The sequence below is a fragment of the Polyodon spathula genome, chromosome 27 (assembly GCF_017654505.1).
Source record: "Polyodon spathula isolate WHYD16114869_AA chromosome 27, ASM1765450v1, whole genome shotgun sequence".
Taxonomy (NCBI): Eukaryota; Metazoa; Chordata; class Actinopteri; order Acipenseriformes; family Polyodontidae; genus Polyodon; species Polyodon spathula.
In genome coordinates, this window is record NC_054560.1 from 7,559,714 (window position 1) to 7,580,353 (window position 20,640).

At 44.8% G+C, this 20,640-nt stretch overlaps 2 protein-coding genes across 2 annotated transcripts; both read left to right on the plus strand.

Moving 5' to 3' along the window:
• The first annotated feature begins 384 nt into the window (after window positions 1–384).
• LOC121301133 (megakaryocyte-associated tyrosine-protein kinase-like) lies at window positions 385–11,082 on the plus strand. The gene is made up of 12 exons (XM_041230257.1): window positions 385–456; window positions 1,489–1,602; window positions 2,528–2,643; window positions 3,744–3,963; window positions 5,450–5,543; window positions 5,641–5,706; window positions 6,157–6,256; window positions 6,585–6,669; window positions 6,744–6,817; window positions 7,535–7,730; window positions 8,711–8,800; window positions 9,648–11,082. Exons 1-12 carry the CDS (start codon window positions 448–450, stop codon window positions 9,837–9,839), a joined length of 1,356 nt encoding a protein of 451 aa, XP_041086191.1. The 5' UTR covers window positions 385–447; the 3' UTR covers window positions 9,840–11,082.
• A 3,898-nt stretch (window positions 11,083–14,980) lies between these two features.
• cplx4c (complexin 4c) lies at window positions 14,981–19,266 on the plus strand. The gene is made up of 3 exons (XM_041231164.1): window positions 14,981–15,269; window positions 17,694–17,781; window positions 18,333–19,266. The coding sequence occupies exons 1-3, from the start codon at window positions 15,103–15,105 to the stop codon at window positions 18,549–18,551; spliced, it is 474 nt and encodes a 157-aa protein (XP_041087098.1). The 5' UTR covers window positions 14,981–15,102; the 3' UTR covers window positions 18,552–19,266.
• The last annotated feature ends 1,374 nt before the right edge of the window (window positions 19,267–20,640 follow it).

Below are 20,640 nucleotides of genomic sequence, written 5' to 3' on the forward strand. Positions count from 1 at the left end.
TCCTTATTTCTGTTTTGTCCCTGTGTCATTGTCATTCTAATGGAGCCCAGGTCTCCTGCTGACCACCCAGTTCATAACCCCACTGCGCCACCAAGCCCTGAGCCTTCTGTTCAGTAAACAAAAGTTTAATTAGATTGTAGCTAGTGGCAAATGCACAGCAGTGAAATAGGTTTTAATAGTCTCCCATAGCTTGTCAGATTTTTGCACATGGTTTAACAAACCGTTTAACAGCTACAGACTATAACCATCTTCACTTGCATACTAAAATACACAGGATCAGTGCCTGTTTATTGAATTCTGCAATAGTCAAGCTTATTGGCATGTGGCTGTCCTGTAGCATGTTGTTTCCTCCAGATCTACTTTACCTTGCTGACAGTACCCCTCTCCATTTCACAGGTGGTCTTCTCTACAGGCTTCATGAACTAGTCCAGAAACAGAATCAACGAGATGTCATCTGTAAGTATGATTCCCTCCCTCAAATTCAGAGGAAGTGCTTTCACAATGTTCATGGTGTGCAATCAGTAAAGTGTAGAATGCTACAAATATCAGCATTGAAATATTTTACAGGCTACTTCCTCTTCAAAATGCATTTAAAACAGGAAATAAGTGGGCAAGTGGGTTTGTGAAATAAATTTGACCCAGTTTGACAGTTCTGAGGTGAGTGAGCTACCAGGAACCAGACAGGCACTGATGGGCTGGGCGGTCTCTGCCTTGTAGAGATTAAAAACCATTGCAAGATCACAAGTCTGCTAAAAACATGTTTTTCTTGTGGTTTGTGTAACAGTGCCCACTGTTCCCCTCCATCTGTTTAAAAAGTTCAGTCAGCAACCAGACTTCTGATTAAATATTTGACAGGTAATAATTGTTCAATAATGCATTGAGGTGGCTTTGTTATCCCAAGGAAAGAAGCAAAACACACATATGGTATACTTGTGATATAATATGCATTGAGAGAATAACAAAATAAACAAAGCGAAGTAAACAAAAACACCTAGCTTCCTCGGAGCATTAACTAAACAGTCAGGATCACCCTTAACTGACACACCAGACAGCTAAGCTGTTTACCGGTGGACAAAACCACAATTTAACACAAAGTACTCACAGGTATGACTGCTCCCAAACAGGGCACACACCTTCCACCTTCTTTCTCCACAGTAGCCCTGAACAGGCTGGCAGCCTTTCTTAAATACCCTGCACCTGGCTCTAATTTACAGTGCTGACCAGCTGCAGGGGTAATTAATTAACAAAACAATTAAGTGTGCATTTGCATGTGTTTTTTTTTTTCTAAGCAAGGAGGAATTAACCCTCTCCCTGCTCACAATATATATACACACACACACACAAGGTGTGAGGCTTGACACAGGAGGATTTATCAATCGATCAGAGTTTAGCATGCAAAATAAAGACCATGGGAATAAATAATCTATTTAATCGATTAACTGTTGCATTTTTCTTTCTTTCTTTCTCTTTTCTCCCCACCCCTTTTAGAAAACCTGGTTAACAGGCACTCAGTGCATTGCCAAGTGTGACCACGCCAAGCCTAAGGCAGGGGAGCTGAGCTACCACAAGGGAGACATCCTGACCATTGTGGAAGCTGGACTGGTAAGTACCCTGCCCTGCTGCTCTGCAGACTGTGTCTTTATCCTGACTGGGACACTGTCCCCCTGCGCCAGGGCTTTTAAACATGAAGCCTGGGGGCAGAACCTGGCTGCTTACCCCTCCTTTGAAGGTCTCAAGACACTACATTTCTTCCGACCACAGAGTAAGAAAACCAAATGCCTTTTTTTCAAATTCGAACAAACTTCAGGAACTGAAAAACTAAAATACTACTATAGATAATTAGCACTCTATTAAGATAATGCATTGTGTTATAAAGGTTTTTTTGTAATGTAAGGTATGATGTATATAATATCCACCCTACTAGAAAAAGAAATACAGCACCCAATTCTGCATGTCTTATAATAATTAAATGAGAATTGAACTGTATTGCTAATCCTAATGTAACCATTTCCATGTGATGCAAACTGTGTAATACAAACTGTCTGACACAAAGACATTTCCGATGGCTGTGTCACATCAGTTTGGGGGTCTGCTGTATGTTATATAAATGTGCATTGTATTGTCGTGTTAATTGTGCTGCACAAACCGTTTGTACTGAGTGAGCTCTCCACTGAAATCAGGTGCCGATAATCAGGTGTGCGTGATTGGTGTCGATTGGGCTGATTCGCCATTTCAAGTGAAACAAGAAACAATTGTTTTGATATGTGCTGATCGCTGCTTTTCTGAGACTCTGGAGAACAGCGATCCTTACAAACCCAAGCAGCTGTGGCTTCGATTGGTTCACTTGTGGTGGTGAATTATCCCGATCAACACCAGCGGCCCTCGCCTAGATCCAAACACCGGAGTAATCGCTTTGCGCAGCTCTGAAACTGAAGACAGTGTTGGTTAAGGCTGGGTGTGTCCTGTGGCCTGTCTGGTGTGATGCAGCAGGCTGTGTGTTCAGTGCTAATGTTGTTTTTTCTCTCAGGGCAAAGGGGTTTACCTGGCCCAGCACAACAAGACAGAGGAGAAGGGCACTGTGTCTGCAAGCTGCCTGCGAGAGAGGGAGGCAATCAGAGTGGACCCCAGCCTCAGTCTCATGCCGTGAGTGTAGCGCAGACTCACAAATCATACAAGTTCACTGGAGCGGCTTGTGGGAAAACTACGGCATTAGTTTCAATATGGGGTTTAATAATACTTATAAATGTTGAATATGAAATACATTTCACTAAACTGAACTGTAGATTTTCAATGCATATTTTTATTTTATTAGTGTGGTAAATGTTTAACACTGTGTTTTCATAGCGTTGCCTCCTGTCTTCCATTCTCGTAGTTTTTAAATTTGAAACAAACACTTTGGGAGTGCATAACAGAACTTGGATTATATTGCTTAGTTCGGTTCTAATTGTAATATTTGACAGGAGTTTTACCTCTTTCAAAAACACTCCTTCCCCTTTGTCTCACCCCTTCCTCTCTCCTAACACTCTCCTCATACTCTCCCTCCCCTCTCCTCACACTCTCCCTCCCCTCTCCTCACACTATCCGAGGGTGGGGGGGGGGGGAGGAGGGGGAGAGGAGTGTGAGAGGGAGGGGGAGCGGAGTGGTGGGTAGAGGATGGGAGAGGAGTGTGAGAGGGAGGGGAGAGGAGTGTCACACTATTCCAAAGAGGAGTGTTAGAGGGAGGGGAGAGGGGTGTGGGGGGGGGGGAGAGGAGTGTGAGAGGGAGGGGAAGAGGAGTGTCCCTCCCTAGGGAGTGGGGGGTGAGGGGGGGGAGTATCACCTGAGAGGGAGGGGAGAAGGGTGGGGAGGGGGGACCTCAAGTGTGAGAGGGAGGGGGAGAAGGGTTTGGGGGGGGGGGGAGGAAGTCCCCTCATGAGAGGGAGGGGATCCTCCCCCTCTTCCTCATCCCCCCCTCCTCCTCCTGAGATCTCTCCCTCTCCTCAGTAGGGAGCCTCCTCTATGAGGAGAGTGTGATAGGGAGAGGGGTTGGGGGGAGGGGGGGCGAGGAGTGTAATAGGGAGAGGAGTGTGAGAGGGAGAGGGAGGGAGACTCTCCCTCCCCCTCCCCTCCTCATGAGGGGAGGGGAACTCTCCCTCCCCTCTCCTCACTCTCCCTCCCCTCACACTCTCCCTCCTCTCCCCACTCCCTTCCCCCTCTCCTCACCTCCTCCTCCCTCTCCTCTCCCCCTCCCCTATTACACCCAGGTGGTTCCACGGGAAGATCTCTGGTCCGGAGGCGGTCCTCAAGCTCGCCCCTCCAGAGGACGGGCTGTTTCTGGTGCGCGAGTCGATTCGTCACCCCGGAGACTACGTGCTTTGTGTGAGCTTCCAGAGAGAGGTCATCCACTACCGGGTCATCTACAAGGACAGCAAGCTGACCATTGACCACGTGCAGTACTTCTACAACCTCATTGACATGATCCAGGTACCACTGCAGCCATGGCCTTACATTCAACAGGCTTCTAGCAAACTGGCCTTAAATCTGTTCCAGCAGGGAAAGTGACTTAATGTGAAAGCTGTAGTTTAAAGTGAGTCAAAGAAGCGTTGCAGGGATGGAAATAAGACTCCCATTGCTTGGCAGTTTCATCCAATTCTAGTTTTATTGGGAGTTTAATCAGATAAGCCTGAGATTGTTACCTATGGACTGTGCCTTATGAAGCGTGCATTAAAAGCTGACATGGGTGAAACTGCTATGCAACAGGAGTCTTGTTTCCGTCTCTGTTCTGTCAGGTGTTTCAGAGAAAGCCCATTGCAGAAAGTGTGAAACCAGCGATCGAATGATTAGAAACTACAAAAGCAGAAGCAGCAATAGCATAACAGGTGTAAGTGACCACAGCAGAATGGAAACTTCTCGCTTTCTTTGAGATAACAAAGTCTACTTTAACTCAAGGCCACGTCCCAACTCTGTATCCTTTGTAATGCGAACTAAAACTTATCAAGAATTCTTTCTTGGCGTCTTCCATGTGGTTTTATTGTCAGTTATTAAAATCCTTGGAAAGTGGTAATTGTAAAAGATCAGTGGAATGTAGTTTTGGGGCAATAACTAAAAATATATATAACCCATTCTCTTATTGTTTCATTTCTACATATTTTTAACAAGCCAAAAAATGCTGATATTCATTCCCAGTTTGCTCCAATGCTGGCCTGCCTGCCTCCTCATTTTCACTTCATTGTGCAGTGATTATCTGTAAGGTTTTGGGGTGTTTGAATGTGTGCATGACGTAACCCATGGGGTACAGGCCAGCTTTGTTACCTCTATTTTAAAAGCTCGTCGCCATCTAACAGTATTTTGCAATGGGGAAGTTATTTGCACAGGCTCGGTCACTCTTGGCAGCAGCTCCCTGTTGCGTTCGCACCTGAGGTTATTGTACTGTGAATCACGTTTCATATGAGAGCTTCCTGAGTTGCAAAAACAAGCCCACGTTTCTCACTCGGATGAAACTGAAAGATATTTTTAGAATGGTACTGCTGTAAGACCTTCATCGTCAGCATTGAAGTGCGTTTAGTCAACAATTTGTCAAAAAACCAAAGTTCAGATAGAAATGACTTCTGTTAAATTATAGTCTTTTTTTTAGGTCTTTACAAAGCCTTGCTCTGCATCTGCACATGCAATGAAATGAACAAAGTGATTTCACTGTCATCTGTGCTACTGGTTATACCGCCACCTTGAGCTTAAAGACTTCATAGCATCTCCAATTTCTAATATGTTCTGTATGGTGCTCTGTTTCTGCTGTGATCGTAATTTGCCATGCTTACTGTTCCAGTGTGAGGTGGGGAAGCATTTTCACGTTGCGCCGCATACTAAAGTCCTGTGCAGCGTTGATATGTTTCCCCACAATCAGCCTGGGCTGCGTGTTCACTGGGCTGCGTGTTCACTGTGCTGTGTGTTCACTGGGCTGTGTTTGTTTCAGTCTTACATGAAGGAGAAAGGAGCGATCGCCACCACCCTGCAGAAACCCAAACAGAAAGAGGGCACCAAGTCAGCCGCGGAGGAGCTTTCCAAAGGTGGGCTTTTCAATCCCGTAGCGCACTGAAACATTTCGGAAAGCTCTCTGTTTGCAAAAGAACCTGCTGATGATGGTTTGTCCCAAACTCTCTGCAGCGGGGTGGCTACTGGACATGAAGAAACTGACCCTGGGAGAGAGTATCGGAGAGGGAGAGTTTGGAGGTCAGTGTTGTGTGTGTTAGGGGGAGGGGGGATCCATGCCCTGTTAGAGTTCACAATATCACATTTCTATGCCTCATATATATGGGAGTTGATGCAAAGTCGTGTGAATGCGTGTAAACTTTTACTAAAACATTCCTTGCAAATCAAGCAAGGTTTGCCTACACAGACGCTATTCTTCTCTTCACCACTAGGTGACGCCATCAGAATACATTTTAAGGAAGCAATACAATTTATGTCTACATCAGCTTTAAAGATCTCTGATCTCATTGGCTGTCATTCATAAAATAAAATCTAGAAGGAACAATGTGAAGTGGACAAAGTTTCAGGAAATACCTTTGTATGGCCCGGCGGCCACAAATAATTTACATCTACTGTTGAATTCTGGCTGATTACAGCAACAGCTGGTCAGGCAGGTATGTTGATGGATTCTGTGCTCTCTGTCGCCCCCAGCTGTTTTTAAAGGGGAGTACATGGGTCAGAAGGTGGCTGTGAAGAACATCAAGTGTGATGTCACTGCCCAGGCCTTTCTGGAGGAAACTGCGGTCATGACGTAAGCGGGGTCTGCCTGTCTGTGGACCACTGTGTTCTATACTGTGCATCTAGTTATAACAGACATCAGAGTGCTCCGTTACGGGCACAGTGGTGGTCTGTTGTCAGGAGAGGGTTCAGCTGGCTTTCTCACTCGCACTCTGTCTTATATGTCTTGCCTAAGTGTGTGTGAAGCTGAACTTTGTTTGCACTCTGTTCTCTTGACAGTACCAGTTTCATGGCGTGTCAAATATTGTTTCAGCCACAGTAGGGTGATGCAAAGCCTTTGTCCGTAGCTGTGTACACCACAATGTAGAAATGCATCTTGTGAATATCTCCGTCTCTGTCAGGAAGCTGCAGCACCCTAACCTGGTGCGCTTGCTCGGGGTGATCCTGCACAACGGGCTGCACATCGTCACGGAGTTCATGGCCAAGGTGGGTCCATCGCTCTTCCTGCGCGAGGAGGGTTACACATCGCTCGGTCCTAAACCATGCATCTGTTATTTCAGGGGAACCTGGTGAACTTCCTGCGGTCTCGGGGGCGCTCGCTCATCAACGCTCGCCAGCTGCTCCGCTTCGCACTGTAAGTCTCACCCGATTCAGCATGCACAGAGAGCCCAGTCCGATCCATGCACACTAACAGGGAGCCCAGTCCGATCCATGCACACTAACAGAGAGCCCAGTCCGATCCATGCACACTAACAGGGAGCCCAGTCCGATCCATGCACACTAACAGGGAGCCCAGTCCGATCCATGAACACTAACAGAGAGCCCAGTCCGATCTATGCACACTAACAGAGAGCCCAGTCCGATCCATGCACACTAACAGGGAGCCCAGTCCGATCCATGCACACTAACAGGGAGCCCAGTCCGATCCATACACACTAACAGGGAGCCCAGTCCGATCCATGCACACTAACAGAGAGCCCAGTCCGATCCATGCACACTAACAGAGAGCCCAGTCCGATCCATGCACACTAACAGAGAGCCCAGTCCGATCCATGCACACTAACAGAGAGCCCAGTCCGATCCATGCACACTAACAGAGAGCCCAGTCCGATCCATGCACACTAACAGAGAGCCCAGTCCGATCCATGCACACTAACAGGGAGCCCAGTCTGATCCAACACTTGCTTGAAATAAACATGTATATGTTGACAAAGGCACTTGCTGATTTTCTGCTTGAGTTATAGTTACTGAGGATTCTGAAGTGCTGAATGGCTTATTACAGTGTCATGGTCGCTCTCTCTCTATTCCTCTCCCCCTCTCTCTCTCTCTCTCTCTCCTGTGACGCTGGTAGTGATGTGTGTGAAGGGATGGAGTATCTGGAGTCCAGGAAGTTCGTCCATCGCGACCTGGCCGCACGCAACATCCTGGTGTCCAGCGACAACGCGGCCAAGGTCAGCGACTTCGGCCTGGCCAAGGTGGACCCCAAATCCATGGACAATGCCAAACTGCCGGTCAAGTGGACGGCCCCCGAGGCGCTGAAGAAAGAGGTGAGAGAGAGAGAGAGAGAGAGGGTGAGAGAGTGAGAGAGAGAGGGGGGGGGGGGGTGCTTTCATTGCAGTACAATACAGTACAATTTAATATTGCACCCGTCAAACCGATGCATTATCAGTGTGGCTTGAATTCCACAGACAGGGGCATAAAAAAAATCTCTTGCCCCAGGTGATTTTAACTGGCTTTTATAACAGACAGCACCGGAATGCTGAGGACTGATTGATCTGTATCCTCTGTGTGTGTATATATATATATATATATATATATATATATTATATATATATATATATATATATATATATATATTTTTGGAGACTGATTCTAGGCTCTGGGGATTGTTCAGAGTTGTGTGTTTTCTGTTTGATGTGTCACGCCCTGTCTGTTCTGCCCCATTATCATCTCTAGTTACTCTCCTGGCTGTCTAGCCAGGCTAGTCCTGTACCTGGCTCCTGATAATCCGGGATTCCTGGGCTAATTACAGCCTTCGGGACACAAAGGGGACAGACTGGGGAGTGGGCCGCTCGCTGCGCCCCACTTTTCACTGGGAGGGGCTGGCTTGCTAATTGTAGAGGAGAGCGGCTGCTGGGTTTGGGACCCCTTGCTGTGCCCAATACAGTCAGAGAGGCAATTACAGTAGAAGCAGACAGCACTGGGGACATTAGTAACCCAATCTCTAGGCAAAGAGAGATCACTTTACAGCCTTAACCCTATAAATGCCAAGCTCTCTTTTTTAGCTGCCGGACAGCTTGTCTGCTAGACGGTAAAGTTTATAAACCCACTGTTTTTTATAGGTTGTTAATAAGAGCCACAACAATACATCACTCATGTGAGGAAAACTAGTGTGATTTTATATAGAGTTAAATACTGGGGGTGTTCTAGTCAGTCGCTATTAAGATCATTCAATTTCCATCACGCTCAGTCCCTGCCAGTGATCCACCCCACACTGCACTTCTCTGACTGTTTCTTCTTCCCCCAGCAAAAGTTCTCGACTCGCTCGGACGTCTGGAGCTATGGAGTCCTGCTCTGGGAGACCTTCTCATACGGCAGGCAGCCGTACCCCAAGATGGTGAGTCTGGATCCTAGGGTACCGACTCACTCAATAGAGAGGGTTAATAAACTAGAACAGCGTTCCCCAGGGATGGAAATGAGACTCCCATTTCACAGCCGTTTGATCCACTCCTGGTTTTACTATGAGTTCAGCAAGACACACCTGAGCTTGTTAGCTAATACGCTGTTGTAAAAGCTGGTAGTAAAACCTGGAATGGGTGAAACTGCTGTGCAATCGGAGTCTTATTCCCATCCCTGGTTTCTGAATCTTTCTCTAAATGGCACTGGTTTACTGATTACAACGTTACAGTACCAGTGTTTGAATCGGTTGCTATCGCTGAGCTTGCTTATAGAATGCTTCTTATCACACTTATAGAGTCATTTATTATGTTTTTAAAACCAGTTAAACTGTAGCATCACCAAATAATGACACAATACAAAAATAGCAACCCTTGGAAATAAGTGGAAATTCGCCGAGCTTGCTAAGCCTAAAGGACATGTTCCTGGCTTAGACTTTCGTTAAGCTCTTATCCTTCAAAGACCGGCCCTATGACAGCCTCACAACGTCTCTGAGCGTGGGATGGGACGTGCCAGGTACACGTCCTCCCTGGGTTCTTCGTGCCGAGCCACGGTGTGTAATCACCTCAGATGACTGCGGGCGAGGTGTGTTGTGATCTTACAATAGGGGGTGCTGAGGGACAGCTGTAATAGTTTTGCTACTTCTTTATGATATTAGTAATATAACTTTGTGCTGAAATCTTTTAAGATATGACCAGTTTTACCATCAGTATAAAGTCTCTCCCTGTATGTTTAAACCCCTGTAAAAGACTAACCCTAACCCCTAGCTGTCTCTCCCCACTCCCCAGACCCTCAAGGAGGTGAAGGAGAAGGTGGAGAAGGGCTATCGCATGGAGGCTCCAGAGGACTGCCCCCCTGCCGTGTACGCCCTGATGCGGAGCTGCTGGGAGAACGATCCCGGGAAGCGGCCGTCTTTCCGCAAGCTGAGAGAGAAGCTGGAGAAGGAGCACCGAAGCTGGGAGCCCACGCCAGGCAGCTGATCCAGCCAGGGCACACACCCCCATCGCTCCACCAACAGAGAGGCTTCTCCCATGCAGCCTAGCACCAGACTCCCATTTCAGGAAGCGCTAATCACTTTTCAAATCCATTTTATTGCCTCTTTTATTAGCACTCGCAATATTAGCATTGGTCCCCCTTTTTACTTTGTTGAAAATCTGGCAAAGGCGCAGACAGACGGACCAAACTGTTCACCTGGAGCAGAAAGACAGGCCAGTGTGACACTGTACTAGATTCTTTCGAACACGTGAAACGTTCTCCGAGAGCCGTTGCTTGCTCTCGAGACCACTCTACCACACCGCTATCAGCTTACCCTGTGTGCTCCGTTTTCATAACGGCCACCAATCAGTGAACATTTTGACGGCGAGCGAGATTGCTGCTGGCACTGTAAAAGGTAGTAATTTTTTTTTTTTTTTTTCAACAATATGAAATGATGAAATGAATTGCCCTAAATGCAATTCTTCTAGGTCCCTAACCCTAATGTTAAGGCAGGTGGGTGTGTGTTGAAATTAAACTCCGTATTCAAATTCTCTCACCTGGCCTGTCTTTCTACACCTATATTTAATTACTATATATGTATATATTTTTTTTACTATGGAATATGCAGCGCTATGGATGAAAAGCTACTGCTGCTTCGTGCATGTGCTGTAGTTCAAACTACAATTAGACCATGTGAACTGCAGCTATAGCACCTTGAATCCAGTTGTATTATCTAGGTGTGGATTATACCCTGAATTAAAATGTGAAAAAGTTAAGAACCGAGAGATTGCTAGCAGCGTGGGTTATGATGGGAATGAAGCTAAAAAGAGGTAAGAGATGGATGTGAAAGCACTGGTCAGCTCTCAAGGGCTTCCCCACGTTCTTCATTGGTCACCCCTGAGCTTAGATGCATCACAGAGGCACAGGGCTAACTAGAACTGCCTTTCCTCCTCCCGCAAGGCTGTGTGCTCTTTGGTTTAGGGCAGGAGCTCAGCGAGTCGGTGTGATCTTCTGGTTGCAGCGCAGGATGGGAGTGTCTTTGTGTGTAGATCTGAAAACTCAAAAGGCTTCTTACCGGGCTGGGAGAGAGTGGAACACTTAAGAATGTATAAACTTTTCAAACACTGTGAACTTCTGTTATTGAGGATGGAATGCACTGCATGGATAACCCGGAGCATGTATTATACAGTGTGTGTCTGTCTGTCTCTCTCTCTCTCTCTCTCTCTCTCTCTCTCTCTCTCTCTCTCTCTCTCTCTCTCTCTCTCCTCTCTCTCTCTCTCTCTCTCTCTCTCTCTCTCTCTATATCTATATATATATATATATATATATATATAAATTACAGTAGTCAACATTAGTCAATGTTAAAATTAAAGTTTCTGTACATAACTTGGTGACAGGCAAAAATAAACTTTGTTGTTTTAAATGCAAGTGCGGTTTCTAATGCACAACACAATACATATAAGCCAAAGCTGACCTTTCTCTCAGTGTGAAACCATATACTGGAGTATTGAAAATATATGCCCAGATATTTCACAAGGGCTGGTTTCCAGGCTTGTCTATTCTATTTTGGTTGACTCTCTGCCATCAAAAATTGAAAACCTGCTTTTCTGGAATTGGTTGTAGCTGGAGTGTATTGCACATGTGAGCGCTCTTGTTTTGCTTTCAACTTTGGACATCGTTCTGGGATACCATGGCGTGAAGGGCGCTATATCAAAATACACGTGTGTTGTATTGATAAAACATTGCTGGGAAGTGTTGATTGAATCGTCCACGGAGGGGGCAGGGCTGACTGCTTGAAGGGTTGCTGAGAAGGCTGCATCTAGGACGAAACGAGTTTGAAAAATCAATTCCCGTCCGAACGCCCGCCTGGGAACCATGTAAGACACAGCTGATCGTGGATTAGAGCTGAGATCACACATCTTCCGCTCAAATCATTGCCCTGCAATATGGCCAGGGACTAGAGGCTTAATGTGTAAAATCTGGAATGTTATTGCTGATCTAAGAAAGAAATTAAGGAGATGACATACAAATTGGGACTTTGCCGTTTGTGGACATTATTATTATTTGAGCAATTCATGGATATGACAGATGGAAAAGTATCGCTGTAGATTAATGAAACTGTAGACAGCAGGGTATCAGATGTTGCTTTAGTCATAAAGGGAGGCGGCATCACTGAGGGACTGGGAAGAAAAAGGAAGACAACTGGGAGGTAGTGTGGTTTAGAGGGACAGGATTAATGGTATCAAGGTCCAGCAGGGATGGACATAAGACCCCATTGTATAGCTGGTTGACCCATTCCTGGCTTTACTATGAGTTTAAAAAGACACACCTGAGCTTGTTACCTGTACACTGTGGCTAATCAAGCTGGTAGTAAAACCTGGAATGAGTGAAACTGCTATGCAGTAGGAGTCTCAAGGGGATGGGGGATTGTAAAAGGCAAATTAATCGATGCTAGAGTGACTATAGCGGGTCTGTTTCAGGTTATCGGACCTACGCCTTACAAATGTCGACCACGGTGTTTTTGCAGTTTTCCCATAGTATGCGTTTAGCATAGTTCACCCTGGTTTGCCTTGTTTATTAATACGCTCTACCATAACTTGCTATTCTTTATAATGCTTCCCTGTGCTTTTCCATGTTTTTTTTTCCCCACTTTCTATGCCTTTACGATGGGGGAACTTTTATAAGGGACCTCACAAGGACCACATTACCTTGGCTCTAACCACAGGGCCACGTTGCCTCCCAGTTCCTCGGCTTGAACCGTTAGGCAACGCCACCTTCATCTTGATGCCTTTGTCTAGCTAGCTGATCCAGTTATTATCAACCCCTAAAGTGACCTTGTTCTGTATAGCATTCATTTATTATTTCATTTTTTCTGCACAGTTGTTATTTTCTCTGTACTAAAAAAGACAAAGTATAATTACAAAAAAAAAGAAAAAAATCACCATTGCAATCTGACCCCATTCCAATGATTAAATAATCCTGCAGTACAGAGATTTTTTTTTTCCTTTCTCTCCCTCTTGAAAGGATTACTGTCCTGTAGTAGGACGCTAAGAACAAATATTTGAAATTGCTTACATATAGCTTACAACAGCAGTCACCTAACCCTGTGGATATTACTGCAGTGAGGGTGGAATAAGCCTGTGCACTGACCGGGACCTGAGATTAGTAATACACCGGGGGGGTTGGTTTACACTGTAATCTGGGCTGTCTCCATTCCAGATCCCCACTGTGATTGAGTTTCCACTCTAATCCCAGCACACATGGAGCGGGGGTAGGAAATGAAAGCCGGCATTGATATTATACACATGGAAAATACACCCAGACAAAGAAAGAAAGGGCGAGGGTGTGTAGGGATTTTGCCGACAAATGACGATCAAAAAATTGAAATATTTAAAGTGGCAATTGTTACAGCTTCTTTGGATCTACAGTATTTGTGGAAATGAACTGGTCAGTTGCAGCTCTCCCTATTTGTACAGTTTCTGCTCTTTTAAAGCCATTTTTCCTTCTTTGCATCCATTAATGTGAGCGTCGCAATGTGAGCATTAGTGCTCGAGACAGGGATGGTGTGGAGACTTCCGTTGCACAGCAGTGTGATCCATTCCTGGTACCAGGAGTTTAACAAGACCTACCTGAGCTTGTTCCTTATACACGCTGTGGCTGATCCAGCTGGAACAGGTAAAACAGCTGTGCAATAGGAGTCTTATTTTCGTTCCTGTGAGATGTGATCAATATTTTAAAGATAGGGCTGGTACACACAGCATTTCACATCACGTGTACATTAAGTTCCATTGCCGAAAAATGAAACGTGGATTACTTCTGAATCAAGCAGATGCTCATTTAGTATGAAGATCCACACCTGGGTTATAGATAGATGGACATAAATGAAATACAGATGTTAGGAAACTAATTAACACAATTTAAAGCAGGGTGACAAGATCCCGTGCAGCGCATGATGGTGTCGCAGTTCTAAGAAAATATTTTCTTCTTAACTCTGACCCATATGTCTATACTAACCCTGAAGCTCTGTGTGAAAATCTCCTAAACCATTGAGATCAATAACACAGCGAGAGGGTGATGAACAAACGCCCTGCGTGACTGTCTATATTCAGGGAATCCACGGAGGAACTGTTTTAATGTCGCCCCCTGTTTTGCCTGAACCAGGGGAGAGCCACACAATCACGTGACTCGCAGGAACAGAATTGCTTTATGGGAAAGGTTGCAAGCCACACCAACTGCTGTGTCTCCTGTTCATCATTTAACCATTGCTGCAATACAGGAAGCCAACTGTTGAACGGGCAATCAATGCTTCACCCACTTGCGAGTCATCATTCCTGGAGGTTTATTTGAAGAGTGCATGGATGTCTATTCAGGGATACCAAGATGTTTACACAGTAGGTAATTGTTGTGAGTTAGGTACACACAGCAGCAGTAATGAAATCTGAGGACTGGTGATCTTATTCCCCGAGACTATGACCTTGTTGTGCGCCAGTAAGGTTCTTAGCATTGACTCATCATTAATACAAAGGCTGCTTTGGGTCTGTGCCAACTGAGCCTAGGCTACTGGCTACTGGCAGCCAGGCAGAGAGTCTAATGTAGGGGACATTTATCTGACACCAAGCTGAGAAGCGCAAAATAATCCAGACTCATACAATTAGAACGCAAGCTGCTCTTTTCACACCTATTAGGCTGGCTATTTTTTTTAACTCCCCCTGACCTGTAAACAATGATGATGACCGAAGAAAAACCTTCAAATACTGAGCTCTGAAATATACTTGCTAGACCTCAGTATGTTCCTTCAGTACCAAGCCCAGTCACACAAACATCAGTGCACCCACCTTCATTGCATCATAATACTAGGATGCTTTTGCATTAAGTCTTGCTCGCTCTAACTGAACGACTATTGCAGGTATCATATACTATTGCTCTGAAAGGGTGCTTTTGATGCTACAGTTTCTCGTCTGAAACATGCCACTCCCCCGAGTTGCCTCCTGGATAGTAAGGAATAAGTGAGGGCCTATTAGCTCCCTGGACCAAGGTGAAGGCAGCCAGCTAAGAAGGGCTGCTTGAGTTAAGCTCTTTAGCCTCTTGTTTTTTCTCAAGCCTCACTGACAGCACCCAGTAACCTTGAAACACACCACAGCGAAGGTGTAAACACGAACGTGCGTGCCTCTCTAAAAACACAGAGTCGCACACGCCCCGTTTAATTTGTTTTCATTTTTTTTTTTTGGTTGCTTTCTGCTGTTAAAGACCCCTCCAGCTCACACCGCCATGTCGTTCCTGCTCAAGGCGATGATCGGAAATCCGATGAAGAACATGGCTGGTGGAGTGGCGGAGGAGGAGAAGAAGGAGGAAGGCGATGGGAAGGAGACCCCTGAGTCTAAAGGAATGTCCCGCGAGGAGTTTGAGGAGTACCAGAGGCAGCTGGTGGAGGAAAAGTGAGTCTGGATGCCAGTTTGCAAGTGGCAGTTTGTCAGGAATTGAGGGTGACTTTTTTTAGGAGGATATTTTAGAAATATAGAGAGTTAATTATAGCCACTTGTTGTAAACATGTAAAAGGGTTACCAAAACTGTGTCCTCTCCCAAATGCAAAACTACTGTCAAAATAACTGTAAATATAAGCAACTAACAAGAAGAGTTTTGGAAATCTGACCCACAATGTATAAAAACTACAGTCTATTTTTAAAAGATCCTACAAAAATGAATTCATAACATAGGGCCTGATTTTGAGTTAGACGTGATTATTTATGTTCCCAGATCATTAATAATGTTCTGCTTGTCACCTTGGTTCTTTCTTAATAGTTTCATAGCTCTGGAGCTTAGTAAATGTTGTCCGCTCGCCTACAGATGTCATTAGAGGGGGAGGGGGCCAGTAAATGCATAGTCTTTAACTGTATTATTTCACTAACACTTTGGCAATGTGTCTCTCTAAACTCAAAAATGGATCTTGTTCAATATGTTTTTCCATTATTATTATTATTATTATTATTATTATTATTATTATTATTATTAATTAGCCATTTAGCAGGCATTTTTATCCAAAGCAACTTAGAGACTAGGGGTTAAACTATGCATTATCAACAACTGCTGCTGCAGAGTCACTTCCAATAGGACCTCGGTTTTATGTCTCATCCGAAGGCATGCTTTTGTTAATTGGTGAAAGCAGCTATGGTAGTTAATGGGGCAACGTGATTTCTGCTACAGGTGCTACTTCAGACATTGGGGGAGGCTGGTGAGAGCAGCTGTCCTGGACTGCACTCTGTAAGTGAAGCTGCCTCTGTAAATGAAACATGACAGACAGGCTTCCTTATACGAGCTGCCATCTTCACTCTTTACTGAACCCAGATAACCAGGGTTGCAAAGCTCTATCCGATGCATCGACAGCCACAATAATCGAGGCACTGGTGAAGCTGCTCTTTAAAACTTGTTTGTGTGTCATTCATCATGAAGCTCTTCCCCCTTTCAGTTCATTTCTTGGCAGGGTTGATGTCAAGCTCAGAAGTCATGTGGGGTCAACGTCAATGTGAAGAAGGGTGCAGTGTGAAAGATGCAGGATTGCGGTGCAGTTGCCAAAAGGAACTGCAATTAGAAGACTGAGGGCTGCGATCGCAGGGGGGTGAAGGGATTGATCAGAAAAGAGAGTTACTTTTTATTTATTTTAAAACTTGACCTCTCCTGCACTAGGCCACTGAGTGATGTCTCATTTTCTGCTTGGGGTGTGTGCCACAAAGATGTATGAGACCATCTCACTTACAAAGCCATCCCAGTCAACACAGCAGGAACACACAAGCATCATGTATCACGCAATGCAATGATAAAGTCAGCTTACTGTAATTAAGCAGTGATTAAATGACTAACAGGAGACTGTGGCTTGCAGCTGTTCCATGTTATAACTATGGGTCACGTGCCTGTGTGACTCTTCCTTGGTTCAAGCAACGCATGGGCTGAGATTAAAACAGTTCCCCAGCGGAATTTCTAAGAATTCCCTTTTACTAGAAAACAACAAGGTACAACGTACTAAAGTCATTCAAGGAAATAGGAATGTACTGACACTAACAAGGGAGCACTGCATATGTGTGTATGAGTGTAGTGCCTTGTCTTTTCTAACCTGGCTCTGTCTCAGCTGTGCAGTGGTCCCTTACTCTGGGAGTCACTGGCATGGCTGTAGCCTGTCACAGTGTTTTTGGTTTAAAGTGGTAATCAGTGTAAGAACTGTAATCAGATCTGTGTCATGTCCGGGGGGGGACACCAGGCCACCAGGGATTAAAGGTAATGAGCCAGAAGCACCAGTATGCACAGCAGAACTATTGGCACAACGTAAAACCTTCATAAAAAGGGCACTAAACATCGCATAACTACGCGTGAGATCGTGCAAAATCACCGGCATGAAAGTATTCAAAACATGTCAAATGTGTTGGCGTAACATTTGCTTTACAATCATGCAGCCCAATGACATCTTTTATAAAAGATTCTCATAGTACAAGCATAGCAAGGTGTAATACAGCACAGCAAAAATGCATGATAACATAGGCACGCATAGCTGATCAAAGGAGAGGCACGATAAAAGAGATTTAAAAAAATCATGGTAAACTAACTTTTATAAACGTTTCCCAGGGTAAAAGCATAGCAAGGTGTAATACAGCACAGCAAAAGCATGATAAAGCTCACTTAATTGAGAAACGGTGCTGTGACGGGTGCCACGTGTGTGGCGAGGGCGTGTCTGAAAGTGGTAAAAGTGCCCGTTTGGAAGAGCTTTGACCTCCTTTTTCTCCGCGTGGGGGGGGACTGTAAAGACAAATAACAGTCTGATCGTTTTAAAGTTTGTTTCAGTGACACTGACTCCCGCCCTGCCTCCTCCACAGGATCGAGAGAGACAAGCAATTTGCCCAGAAAAAGGCTGAGAGAGCCAGTCTGCGAGTTCACATGAGGGACAAATACCGACTGCCACAGGTACGCGCTGCCCAGCCGGGATTTGAAACTCCTGGTAACAAGCCCCTTTCTTTAACACTGGACCCCCCAAGCCATTGCAGACGAATGCTAACAACGACGATGCTGTGTTTGCAGTGCCTGGCAACCGTATCTAAATGAATGCGAGATAGCTGAAGGGGATGTGAAACCGCTGTGCCTTGTGTCAGGAAAATAGATGATGGATTACAGAAACGGTCAGCAGTGTTCTGAGGAAAGAGAGTGAAGGGCTGTATAACAAGCTGTAAGCTGGAAAAAATGAGTTTTGCTCACACAGTGGTGTAGTGAGAGGGTATATAATGATATGAGTTAGGACTAGGTTAGCAAGCAGCGGTGGTAGATCCATCAGTCCCAGCGTCCTCTCCCGTACCTCCACTCTTTGATTGGCTGTACATAATCCCAGGTAATTATACAGTTCTTCTAAGTGAAGGCAATTGAAATAAACAAAACCCCAAACCCAAGAAAATGTGTTTGTGAGAATAAGAGATCTGTGTGCTCGCCTGCCCCCTCTGTCTCTCTCTCTCTCTCTCCCTCAGAGTGAGAAGGACGACGCTCAGATTCAGATAGTGGGTGGAGACGTGGATCTGCCCGAGGACCTCGCCAAGATGGTGGAGCAGGATGAGGAAGAGGAGGAGATCAACGACAGCCTGCTGGGAAAGATCCAGAACATGGACTTCGACGCCATCAAGACCAAAGCACAGACCACGCTGACTGAGATGAAAGAGGCGGCCGAGGAGAAGTGTACTCTCATGTGACCAGCAGAGAGACAGACAGACAGATTCACTGCCTACGCTCCCCAGCTAGGCTATACATTCAGCTGCTGAGCAAACACTGTATGGCACCAGTCTGTGTTATTCCCTCCCCAAGGAGACCAGTTCAACAGTAGAATATACAATATACAATATACAAGTCATGTCCCTAGTCCAGGGGTAGCCAAAGCCGTTCCTTCCAGTCCTGGGCTTTGTTCCAACCCTGTTCTAAATTGTTTAATTGAACCAATTAAAACTCCATCCAGACCCTGAAGCAGTTCATGATCTCATTTTACCTGTTAAACCTGGACTGGAATGGCTCTCCAGGACCGGGATTGGACACTGACCTAGCCAATCAGGCAACACTTTCCTGTTTTACTGGTTTATAAGAAAATCCTTGTGAAACCAGATCGTGAAAATATAAACCGTCACAGCTTCTTAATTTACTTTATTGATTTAGCCAGGAAATAGCATTTGAGGTGACATATCACCTGCCTTTTACAAGGGAAACATTTCAAAAACATACAATCTCCAGTGGATAATTTCATATAGTTTTAGAAGCTTAACCCATTGTCTTGTATGCATCTTATACGATATGCAGGGATGGAAATGTGAATTAGGCGGCACAGACACAGACTATACGCTGTAATAAAGAGACAGTGCTACATTGTTAATCGTTAGTCCGGTGTTCGGTTAAGAAGATGATTGGTCAATGCTTCAACTATACCAGCCCATATTTTGTTTATAAATATGTATTTTAGATTTGCACTGAACATCGGACAGCGCTCACAGAGAAAACCCTGGAGCTTTTGGACAGTCTGCAGTTCAGTGTTACAGTATGTACAAAGTGATTTAAAAAAGTGACTGGGCAAAGTTGACAACCAGTCACCTACGTAATTGCACTGCTTCCCGCAGTACATCAAAGCTACCGCTAGGGGAAGCTCTTGTGACCTTTTAATTAAGAGCGCAATTTTTCTTATTTGCTAGAAAGTCACAGAATCGTTTTTTTTTTCGGCTGCAGAAGGCACGTCAAACGACACCCTTTAATTATTCCAGCTTTTTGCTCCAGCGTTCAGTTTGAGCAGGATTGTAAAACAAGGCTGGATTTAGAGCACTTTACAGCACTTGAGAATGGATTGCATGAATCACCCATCTGCAGTTGTCTTGCAATGGCATGCAGTGGCACTCCTTGGCGCTGTAAAATGCTCTAAAATATCCATCTGTAGGTTGTCCTGGCAGGGAATAGGTTGATCAAATCATCTGCTTAGTAACAAACAAAATGAGCAGATTCACATGCCCCAAAATGGTCACAATTCACAAAAAAAAAGAAAAGAAAAAAGGCAAAGGCAAGCCCTGAAAGAGATTAAAATCGGAACACCTCGGAATTATTCTTACGATTTGCTTCTTTATATTTTGCGATTCCCTCTCTGTAATCCGCGCTGGGAATGGAGTAATCCAGCACCAAAAGGAACCGACAGAAGGAAGCGATCAGACAAGGCTGGAGACGATAAAATATGTGTTTTGTACTCTGATGGAACTGTTCAAGGAGAGAAATTATAATGCTCTATCTTTCTGTGAAATTAACCCCGTGTGCTCTGGTGTCATCTGCTATACCTTGAGTTTGTCAAAGTGCAACATTGGACAGGTGAAAATAGGTAGACTTCATTTCTGATATTATTATTATTATTATTATTATTATTATTATTATTATTATTATTATTATTAAGTAGTAATTTACCTTAATTGTGGTTTTAGTAAAGTTTTTTTCAGTACTATTTGTTTCAAATTCTAGTGAGATTTCATAGAAGAGCATGGAACTTGTTTTAAAACACGCCTGTTTTTCACAGGTTATAATATCACAACAAAGCACAGTCACTGTCAGCCTACTCGGGACAGGGACACGTGTGTCTCCCAAATAAAATGATGCAAACTTTCTTCTTTGTGCAATGAGGTGCTCTGATCCAAATGGATAGTTTCCTCGTGATACTTGAGTCGCTCTCAAATGCATTTTATTAAGAAACCGCTTGAATAGTTTCACGGGACTGCCATGGGAAGGTGTGTTTGGGGGGGGGGGGGGGGGGGGGTTTGATTGACA